Source organism: Bos grunniens, chromosome 25 (assembly GCF_055505025.1).
Source record: "Bos grunniens cultivar Pamir isolate PY7600 chromosome 25, Bosgru_T2T1.0, whole genome shotgun sequence".
NCBI classification, from domain to species: Eukaryota; Metazoa; Chordata; class Mammalia; order Artiodactyla; family Bovidae; genus Bos; species Bos grunniens.
In genome coordinates this window covers 15595247-15606347 of record NC_141189.1, presented here as the reverse complement: position 1 = coordinate 15606347, position 11101 = coordinate 15595247, and the positions used below count along the sequence as shown (strand labels likewise).

Sequence of the window (11101 nt, the reverse complement as noted above, 5' to 3'; positions counted from 1 at the left end):
CCCAGGCAGGCCCTCCACTCTCCCTCTGACTCATATCTTCCAGTCCCAGAGGAGGAAAGATCAGGGGAAGCCCAATACTAAGGTCCCTGGCAGACAGATGGCTCAGATTTGGCCAATTTACTTAAGAAATTTTATTGCTCCGAAACTTCCCTCCTGGAGCAACAGCAGGAGCTTTGGAAATCAGCTTTGGGAACAGAAACAGAGGCACTAAGGTAGCAAACTGTGGCATGTTTGGTCCATTGTCCTGTGTCGGAGTATGGCAGGGGCAACGTGCAGACTCTTCCAAGGACCCAGACGTGGCCTTCTTGGGCAAAGGTCACTCTGGCTTGGGGTGAGGGCTCAGTGCCCCTTGACCTTGCCCTGGGGTCCCTGGACCTCCCGGAAACTGAGCACTGTCAGGCCCACATTGATGGCATAAGTAGTGATGCAAACGATGCAGAAATCATAGAGCACGAAGAACAGGATCCAGGCCAGGTACACAGAACCAGCTAGAGACACCAAGCAACTCAACCTCAGTAGAACAGATGCCCAGCGGCCCTGCAGGCAGCCTGTAAAGCAGAAAAGGGGCAGATGTAGGCTTTGGCAACTAGCCATTACTAGAACATGCCATGACTCCATGGTGCCGCCCAGACAGCAGGGGCTACTGGGGCAAGAGCCTCTAAAACGAGCAGCTCAGACAGGCCTCACCAAGACCCTGGTTCTCCTACGTGTTCAACGATCCCTGGGACCAAAATAGTGAATTTTCCTGCTGAGCTCTACGTGAGATGAGAGACAGCAACCCTTGGGTTCCCCCCAGAAGGGAGTCTTTTCTAGAAAACCGGGCTCCTGGGAAATCTCTAAGGGCCCTATGGTTCTGACAGTAAAGACCCCTATAAGTTCCCACCTCCTTGGTGCTCAGTGATGCGCAGTTAGTTGGCCATCAGATGTCTGGGTCACCAAGACTGCAAGAGTTTCGGCTGGGCTGGCCAAGAGGGGAAGGGGGCTGTCACAAGAGGGTGAGGCCACTCACCTAACAACAACTGCAGTGTGTAGAAGATGCAACCAAATATGCTGTTGGATTGATTGAGGATGCTGTCTTTGCCCAGCACGTGTTCCACCAGTCCGAAGCCACGGCCCCACCTGGTGGAAGTAAAGTGAAGTCACTCAGTCGTGTCCGACTCTGTGACCCCATGGACTGTAGCCCACCAGGCTCCTCGGAACCTGGCATGAATACTGGAGTGGGTTGCCATTTCCTTCTCCAGGGGATCTTCCCGACTCAGGGATCGAACCCGGGTCTCTCTCATTGTAGGCAGACGCTTTACTGTCTGAGCTACCAGGGAAGCCCACACCTGGTGGAGGGGAGGGCCTAAGTTAGGAGTATCAACTCAGTGCTCTGAGCCCTATCCTGGGTTATTTCCAAGAAGCCAGCTGGGCTGTCCTTCCCCATCTCACCCTTCCCCCAACCCCTACATGAGTCCAAGGGTCAGTGACCTCCGAGCATAGCCTTTCTTTGGCCAAGGCAGGATTCCATGTCACTGCCCCTGTCCTCCCCCATCCCCAGGTCAGGCCTGGCCATGGCTCTCCCATAGGCTCTTCTTTTCATCCTAGACTTTCAATAAATCCTAGGATGGTAAGGTGCGTATAACCCTTCATCTTATTTTACAGAGTTACCAGAGACTGGGAAACCAAGACAGAATCTCTCTGCCTTGGACCCTTAAATCTCCAGCGCCCCCTCCACACTCTTCCCTCTTCTGTCTCAGGTCATCCCACAAACCCTGTATCCTCAAGCATAACCAGACCTGGCCACCTTGTCGCCAGGCACGCCCATCCTTAAGACCATAATCAGTTCCTACACTCGACCCTATCTCCCTGTATCCTGCCCGGTCACTGTTATTCCTTGTTATCAGGATTCACATGTATTCCCTCGAATAACCCCAGTCCCCAGAACTATCTGTCCCCTTAGCCCCACACTCCTATCTCGGACACACTCGTTTCTCCAGGCAACGCTCCCTTGAGCAGCCTGGTCCCGCGCGTCCGCTCCCCGGGAACCCCAACCCCCGATTGATCTGGCAGCCTGGCTGCCATGCACACCTGGACCCCATGCACCGCTCCCACGAGCAGCGGTCCCCCAAGCCCTCCACTCTCCGTGTACCTGGAGGAGAAGACGCGCGAACAGCTGATGGCAGTGCCCACGTCGCAGAGCGCGCGGTAATCCCGGTCCCGGGCGCGCGCCGCCTTCACGTGCAGCGCGTAGAGAGAGAGCACTAAGCCCGCGAGGCAGAGCGCGAGCCGCACCCACCCCGGACTCCGCCAGGTAGCGCCCATGTCTTCAGGTCCTGCCCGAAGGAAGCCTCAGCCGGAAACTAACTGGCCACGGGGCAGGGGCGGGGCCGGATTTGACCACGCCCGCTCCCGCCCCTCTGACTGAACGATTGGCCTACTGGTCTCGCACTCCCTGATCTAATTGGTTGTTCCTATGATTTGGCAAGCGTGTTGCCGCGGTAGGAAAACAGTTGAGGAATGCTGGGACTGGAAAACCGATTAAGGGACATGGGTATTTACGGATTTGACGGCCTGCCAGGCATGATGGGAATTGTAGTCCGGGCGGCTGCAGTGCCTCAAGGATAATGAAATCTCCGGAGTTTTACAAGTTATATTAATCGGGCTAACAATATATAGCGTTTACTCTAGTCCAAGCCCTGTTTTAACTTTGGAGAATCCTGGAACTAGAGATCAGTGGATCAGGGAATCCAGGGCATACTGCGATCTCATCAAGAACCAAGCGTTTTCCCTAAAATTATCTGACAGCATAGCCTCCAATCCGCCTAGTTTGCCCAGCCATTCCTTCCTGCTGCACCAGCGCCTCTTGCTGGCCGATATCTACGTCTCTCTCCTACATTCCCAGCTCCATCAGCTTCGCCATATCCTGGACAGTATCCTAACCTCTGTTCTATTGTGGCGCCACCTGGCGAAACCTGAGCCCAGATCAACCCAACAGTCCCTCCATTCGAAGGCTTTGACGGGCTAGCTGACCTCTCCCTTTCACACACAGTATTTATTAACGAGCCATCTCACCCGGGATAGGCTTTCCGCGTGGCGCAGTGGTAAACAATCTGCCTGCCGATGCAGGAGGTGCAAGAGACCCAGATTCCATCCCTGGGTCGGGAAGATCCTCTGGAATAGGAAATGGCAGCCTGTTCCAGTATCCTTACCTGGAAAATTCCATGGATAGAGGAGCCGAGCGGGCTACAGGTCACAAAAAGTTGGACACGACTGAGGGCACACACACACACACACACACACCTCATCTATACCTCCCCTTCCTTCCATTTGCATTGGAACTTCCCCCCCGCCCCATTTTAGAAGCTGCAATAAATACCCCTTTACAATCAAGTTTTGTTTTTGTTTTTTTTTTCCAGAAGATTTTACACTCTCAGTCTTTACTTCCTTACATTTTCCTTGCTGCCCAACACAACATAAACTAGCTCCTGCCCCTGGTACTCCCCTGATAACTAGTATCACCAGGAAGCTAAATTCAACGAATATTTTTCAGTTCTTATCATGCTTGATTCCCAACAGTATTAATCCTTCCTGGGAACCCTGTCTTCCTCTGGCTTTTGTTATATTTCACTCTTCTAAATGGCCCTCCTCCCTCCCTGGCTGCTTCTTCTCAGGCCTACTCCTCTTCCAGACAATGTGGTCAGTGGAATAATGGCTCTTAAAGATGTGTGTGTGTGTTGTGTGTGTATCAGTTGCTCAATCATGTCTGACTCTATGTGACCCCATGGACTATAGCTCTCCAGGCTCTTCTGTCTATGGAATTCTCCAGGCAAGAATACTGGAATGGGTTGCCATTCCCTTCTCCAGGCTCCCAAAGATGTCAGTGCCCTAATTCTTGGGACCTGTGGACATATTAGTTTACATGGCAAATGGGAATTAAGATTGCATGTGGAATGAAGGCTACTAATCTGCTGATTTTAAAACAGATTATCCTATGGGTCCAATGTCATCACAAGGGTCCTTAAAAGTGAGAGCAGCAGAAGAGTCAGAAGGCGGTGTGACTACTGAAGAAAAGCAAAAAGAGATCAATGTTGCTGGCTTTGAACATGGAGGAAAGGGGTCATGAGCTAGGGAATGTGGGTGGTCTCTAGCAGCAGGAAAAGTTAAAGAAATGGATTCTCCTCTAGAGCCTACAGAGAGGAAGTTTTTGTTGTTGTTTTGTTTTTTGGCTTCACAACATGGCTTGCAGGATCCTAGTTCCCTAACCAGGCACCAAATCCCTGCTCCCGAAGTGGAGGTGCAAAGTCCTAACCACTGGCAAAGTCCTAATCACTGGATCTCCAGGGACTTCCCCAGAAAGGAACTATTGCCATCCTGATTTTAGCTCAGTGAGACCCATGCCAGACTTCTGAACTCCAGGACTATAAGATAAGTTCATGTAGTTTTAAGCTACTAAGTTTGTGATAATTTGTTATAGCAGCAATAGGAATCTAGTACAGAGCACTATGACTTAGGCCAGTTTCTCAGCTCTTTCCACAGTTTTCTGGCGTGTTCCTATTATTTGTGGCTGACTTCTTCCCAAATGAGTGATCTAAGAGGGAGTAAAATTCCCTGGTGGCTCAGATGGTAAAGCGTCTGCCCACAGTGTGGGAGACCTGGGTTCGATCCCTGGGTTGGGAAGATCCCCTGGAGAAGGCAATGGCACCCCACTCCAGTACTCTTGCCTAGAAAATTCCATGGATGGAGGAGCCTGGTGGGCTACAGTCCATGGGGTCACAAAGAGTCGGACACCACTGATCGACTTCACGACTTCACAAGAGGGAGTAAAGTGGAAACCACAGTATCTTTATGACTCAGCCTTGAAAGTCACACGTTGTCATTTATCTTACTGGGTCAGGTCAGCTCTGTTCAATGTGGGAAGAGACTCCAGAGGGATATAAATACAGGGAGGTGGGACTCATTGAGGGCTTACTGCTGTTTAACAAATTACCACAAAAATAAAGACTGAAGAGAAACAACCTTTTCATTTTCTCTCAGTTTTTAGGAGTTAGGAATTCGAGGTGAGAATTTTGCCTGGGCAGTACTGGCTCACATAACTGCAGTCCGATGATGACTAATATTGGAGCAATGGGAGGCTGATAACTTGGCTTCTCTCTCTCTTCTTTGTTTTTGGCTGTGCTGGGTTTTTGTTGCTGCGAGTGGGCTTTTCTCCAGTTGTGGCGAATGGAGGCTACTCTCTAGTTGCAGTGTGAGGGGTTCTCATTATGGTGGCTTCTCTTGTTGCACGGGCTCTAAGCTCACAGGCTTCAATAATTGTGATGCGAGGGCTCTACAGCACAGGCTCAGGAGTTGTAGTGCAAGGGCTTAGTTGCTCCGTGGCATGTGGGATAGATCTTCCTGGCCCGTGTCCCCTGCACTGGCAGGGGGATTCTTTAGCACTGAGCTACCGAAGACTTATGCCCCCTCCCCTTCGTGTAGCCTCAGGGACTCTCTGTGAATCCATGTAGCCACTCCTCCATAGGGGCTACTTAGGGCTTCCTCACAGCATGGCAGACTCCAGGCCACAGCAACCAGTTTCCAAAACTGTCTTCCATGATTTCCACCTCCTGGTATACATACCATTGTGTAATTTCTTCCCACCCTAAATAGGGCTGACCTGGCCCAATGGGATAATGCAGACATGATGGTTTATGAGTTTGGAGGCTGTTATTAGGATATTGTGGCTTCCATCTTGCTCCCTTTTAGATCACCCACTCTGGGTGAAGTCAGCTGCCATGTTTGCCTAATTCCTAACCCAAAGAAAGTGTGTGAGATAATAAATATTTATTGTTTTGAACTGCTATATTGTGAGGGTAATTTGTCACACAACAACAGATAATTAATACAGGGCAATCAGGGACTCCTGTGGTAGTCCAATGGTTAGGACTATGTGCTTCCAATGCAGAGGGCATGGGTTCGATCCCTGGTTGGGGAGCTAGGGTCCTATATGGCCAAAATAATAACTACCAAAAAATAAATAATTAAAAAATACAGGGCAATTAGATTGCTTATGTGACTACTCAGGTCTCCAGTAAAAGTTCTCCAGGGAACCAAGTAGAAGCTGTATCATCTTTTATGATCTAGCTTCATACATCATCATTTAGTATCCCTTCCACTGTAATCACAAATCTGCTTAGAACAAATGGGAAGGAAATCAGAACTTCACCTCTTGATAAGAGAAGGCTCAAAATCATAAACTAAGAAGTTCAGGGACTTTCTTGGTGATGCAGTAGATGGGAATCCACCTGCCAATGCCAGGGACACAGATTTGACTCCTGGTCTGGGAAGATTCTACATACTGTGGAGCAACTAAGCCCAGGCACCACAACTACTGAGCCTGAGCTCTAGAATCCACGTGCTGCAACTATTGAAGCCCACACACCCTAGAGCCCGTACTCTGGAACAAGAGAAGCCACAGCAATGAGAAGCCAGAACACCGAAACAAAGAGTAGCCCCTGCTCACCTCGACTAGAGAAAGCCCATGCACAATACTGAAGACCCAGTACAGCCATAAATAAATATATAATTAATTAATTTTTTAAAAAAGAGAAGTTCATGTGGGTGTGTGGGGTGCAGCATCTATGGGAAATACAAACTGCCACATGAGGCAGATTTTTCTCCACCCACGTCTTCTCTTACTCCATACAGATTACAGCTTCTGAGCTCTGAGCCCAGATCTTGATCCTGGGTTCCAAACCCCATAGTAGAAACAATTCTAGGACCTCTTCATCTGGATATTCTCACAGGTCAATCTGATGAAATGCAACACACTCAAAACTGAGCTCCTATGTTACTCAGCAATAAAAGAAATGATATTGGGTCATTTGTGGAGACATGGATGAATCTAGAGGCTGTCTTACAGAGTGAAGTGAGTCAGAAAGAGTAAAACATATCATTTATTAATGCATATGTGTGGAAACTAGACAATGGTATAGATGATCTTATTTGCAAAACAATATAGTGGTTTAGAGTTTAAGGATCTGTCTTCCAAGGTAGGGGACCCAGGTTGATCCCTAGTCAGGGAACTAAGATTCCACATGCCGTGGGGCAACTAAGCCCTAATGCCTCAACTAGAGAGCCCGAACCCTGCAACAGGAGAAGTCAGTGTAACGAAAAGCCCATGTGCCATCATGAAGACTTATCACAGCTCAAAAAACTCCAACAACCCTCCCCCCACACACAAAAACAGAAATAGAGACATAGATATAGAGAATAAACATATGAACATCAAGAGGGGAAAGGGGGTGTGGTGGGATGAATTGGGACTTGGGGATTGACTATATACAGTACTGATGAAAAAGTGAAAGTTAGTCACACAGTTGTGTCCGACTGTTTTCGATCCCATGGACTATAGCCTGCCCAGCTCCTCTGTCCATGGAATCCTCCAGGCAAGAATACTGGAGTAGGTTGCCATTTCCTTCTCCAGGGGATCTTCCCAATCCAGAGATCGAACCCAGGTCTCCTGCATTGCAGATAGATTCTTTACCAACTGAGCCACAAGGGAAGCCCCACACTACTGATACTGTGTATAAAAATAGAGTCCCAGGTGGCTCAGTGGTAAAGAATCCCCCTCAATGCAGGAGACATGGGAGACCCGAGTTTGATCCCTGGGTTGGAAAGATCCGCTGGGGGAGGAAATGGCAATCCAGTCCAGTACTCTTGCCTGGGAAATCCCACGGACAGATGACTGACGGGCTGCAGTCCATGGGGTCACAAAGAGTTGGACACGACTGAGCACTCATGCACATAACATAGATAATTAATGAGAACCTACTGTATAGCTCAGGGAATTCTATTCAGTGCTCTATGGTGACCTAAAGGAAATCCCCAAAAGAGGAGATGTATGTATACATATAGCTGATTTACTTTGCTGTATAGTAGAATATATAGCTGATTTACTTCGCTGTATAGTAGAAACTGGAGAAGGCAATGGCACCCCACTCCAGTACTCTTGCCTGGAAAATCCCATGGACAGAGGAGCCTGGTAGGCTGCAGTCCATGGGGTCACTGAGTACGACACGACTGAGCGACTTCACTTTCACTTTTCACTTTCATGCATTGGAGAAGGAAATGGCAACCCACTTCAGTATTCTTGCCTAGAGAATCCCAGGGATGGGGGAGCCTGGTGGGCTGCCATCTATGGGGCCGCACAGAGTCGGACACGACTGAAGAGACTTAGCAGCAGCAGCATAGTAGAAACTAACAACGTTGTAAAGCAATTATACTCCAATAAAAATTAGTTTAAAAAGATAAACAAAATCTGAACGGTTTACAAAGGGCAAACTAAGCTCTTTACCTTCTCCAAATCTGGCTCTTCTCTGGGGTTTCCCATTTTAACCTTGGCCTCCCCCAGTCCACCCAAACCACTCCTCCTGGACATCTCTCTCACTCCTGGTAATTTATGCAGACCACTACCTTGACCCAAACCATCATCAGCTCCTACCTAGACAAATGTAGTAGCCTCCTCTCTGGTCTCTCAGATATTTGTCCGTCACCCCAACATACATTCTCCATGCAACAATCAAAGTGATCCTTTAAAAATAAAAACAAAAAACAAAATAAAGATGTAGCTTTGTCACTCTGCCTTTCAACAGCTCAGAGAAGAAAGCCCAATATTTCTTTCATTGATTTAACAAATGTTTATTGAGCACCTGTTACATGCCAGAGACTGTGTTAGGGGCACAAGATAAATCAGTATAGCAGACAAATATTCATACATTGGTCTTACATTTCAGGGAAAAAAACGAGTAATTAATATAATAAATTCATATAATATGTTGTTGGTGATAAATGCTCTGGATGAAATAAAGAGTAGAGCAGAAGAAATTCCCAGGCAGTCCAGTGGTTAGAACTCAGCATTTTTCACTGAAGGGGGTCATGGTTCAGTCCCTGGTCCCAGAACTAAGAGCCCAAAAGCCTTGAAGTCCAGCCAAATAAATAAATAACTGAGTAAAGCAGTGTGAGGGGAATGGCTGCTACTGCTACTAAGTTGCTCAGTCATGTCCGACTCTGTGGGACCTTATAGACTGTAGTCCTCCAGACTCCTCTGTCCATGGGATTTTTCAGGCAAGAATACTGGAGTGGGTTGTCATTTCCTTCTCCAGGGGATCTTCCCGACCCAGGGATCAAACCCACATCTCTTAGGTCTCCTGCATTGGCAGGCAGGCTCTTTACCACTAGCCTTACTGGCGTGCTGCGATTCATGGGGTCGCTAAGAGTCGGACATGACTGAGCGACTGATCTGATCTGATCTGATCTGATCTACCCGGGAAGCCATACTAACCAGAGGGGAATGGGGGCGATTGCAATTTTAAATCGGATTATCAAGTTGGGCTTTGTCCAACTGACATTTGGGCAAAAGCTTAGAGGAGGTGAGGGAGTAAGCTATGTGGAGGGGAACGGTGTTCTAAACGGAGGAAACAGCTCCTGAGAGGTGGAATGTGCCTAAGTATGTTTAGGGGGAAATAGGTGTGCCAGTGTAATGGGAGGTAAGGACAGAGAGGAAGGAGGGGACAAGTTATTTAATCTCTTTTTAAAAAATTTATTTGGCTGCACTGGGCCTTAGTTGGGGCACGATGAAATCTTCCTTGCTGGCATGCAGGATCTCTTTCCCTGACCAGCGATTGAACCTGGGTCCCATGTATCTGGAGCAAGTAGTCTTAACCACTGACCATCAGGGAAATCTCCCGTATAATCTTTCTGGGCCTCTATCCCGTCCTGTGAAAAATGAGGATATTAATAGGACCTACCTCAGAGGTACTGTTACGAAGATGAAACGAACACATGTCAATCTCATAAACAAGGGCCTGACTGGAAGGGGGCACTCGTGGTGGTGCATGTCCAACCTCCACCGCCGGGAGGCAGCAGCGAGTCCTGGCCGGGCTCTGGGCCAGCGTGCAGGGTCAAACGAGGTGAGGCTCTTCCCGGATGTCTGCAGACTCTGACAGCAGCCGTCTCCCGCATTCCCGGCCTCGCCGCGGCCACTTGAGCGCAGAGTTCTGGCACACTACAAGCACTTCTTTGCCTCAGTGGGCACGCTGGCCTCCCACCGGAAGCATCCTCCCCTCTCCCTTCTTCTACTGGCTCAAGCCCTGCCTGCCTCCAGCCTCCTCCGGCTTCACTCCAGGATAGCGCCAGGATTCGGGAAAAGAGAGTGGGAATGGTGTGGAGATGAGGGGCAAAGGGGAAATCCAGAGACTCAGGGAGCCCCTTCCTCATGATCTGTGCAGACTTTCCAGCCAATTCCTCAGGCAGGCCAGCTGGTGGTAAAGGGTCCAGCTTTCACTGCGGAGGGCCCAGGTTAAATCCCTGGTCCCGGAACCAAGATTCCGCAAGCGGTAGGTCGCAGCTGAAAAAGGAAAAAAAAAAAAAAGATAGCTTCAAAGACATCTCCCGCTTTACTTGCTTCTTTAAATTTTTAAAATATTTAGAATCCAGTCAGTTCAAGCACACATAAACACACTGAAAAGTCTCTCTCCCATCATCTCCTGCTTGGGAAAAAAAAAAAAAATTGTCTTTTCACTAGGCTCTCTGCATTTGGTCTCACATCCTAACTACTGTAGCCAAAGGGTTCTAAGGCGCAGATCTATTCCGTTAAAATCCCTCAATAACTTCTTACTACCTCAGGACAAATACAGGTCTGGTCCCCTCATTCAGCCCCTCTCCTCTCAGACTCCACATGGCTCCATGCTCTTCTCTGTCATGATATGCCCTTCCCATTCCAGCTCCCAGGCGTGGCTGAGTCCTATTCACACTGCACGTGTATCAATTGTCTATCTATTGTCCATCAATTGTCTATCTTCCTCTACAGGTTGAGAAGGGTCTATTAACTCAAGACCAAATCTCTCCTAGCCCAGAATGTCACCTAATCAGTGTTTGTTGCTGATATTAATTAGTAATAATATTAATAACAATAGCTAATATAGTGTTAATTCCATGCCCAGCACTATTCTAGGCACTTTACATGGATAAATTCATGTAACCACACAACCCCAAGGTTGATACAACTTCATTTTACCAAGACAGGAATTAAAGTATTGAGTAATTTAAGTAACTTGCCCCAGATAGTGAATGACTGAGCTGG

At 48.3% G+C, this 11101-nt stretch overlaps 1 protein-coding gene and 1 long non-coding RNA gene across 3 annotated transcripts; both read right to left on the bottom strand.

Annotated features, from left to right (window-relative positions):
* Window positions 1–116: 116 nt before the first annotated feature.
* On the bottom strand, window positions 117–2321 carry VKORC1 (vitamin K epoxide reductase complex subunit 1). 2 transcript variants are annotated; one of them, XM_086374850.1, is made up of 3 exons: window positions 2132–2321; window positions 1010–1119; window positions 117–548 (listed from the first exon to the last, which is right to left on the bottom strand). In XM_086374850.1, the coding sequence occupies exons 1-3, from the start codon at window positions 2302–2304 to the stop codon at window positions 340–342; spliced, it is 492 nt and encodes a 163-aa protein (XP_086230976.1). In that variant the 5' UTR covers window positions 2305–2321; the 3' UTR covers window positions 117–339. The 2 variants fall into 2 exon arrangements, with proteins under 2 accessions (XP_086230976.1, XP_086230977.1); XM_086374851.1 differs by lacking the exon at window positions 1010–1119.
* Window positions 2322–6898: 4577 nt separating this feature from the next.
* On the bottom strand, window positions 6899–10390 carry LOC147345091 (uncharacterized). Its single transcript, XR_015154534.1, has 2 exons — window positions 9768–10390; window positions 6899–8550 (listed from the first exon to the last, which is right to left on the bottom strand). It is a non-coding gene; the product is annotated as an uncharacterized LOC147345091 (long non-coding RNA).
* Between the last annotated feature and the right edge of the window lie 711 nt (window positions 10391–11101).

Coding starts and splice junctions, on each gene's coding strand:
- VKORC1 (XM_086374850.1), bottom strand. CDS start 2,304: ATGGGCGCTACCTGGCGGAGTCCGGGGTGGGTGCGGCTCGCGCTCTGC. Junction 1,120..2,131: donor TCGCGCGTCTTCTCCTCCAG/GTACACGGAGAG, acceptor TACTTCCACCAG/GTGGGGCCGTGGCTTCGGAC. Junction 549..1,009: donor CACACTGCAGTTGTTGTTAG/GTGAGTGGCCTC, acceptor TCTGCTTTACAG/GCTGCCTGCAGGGCCGCTGG.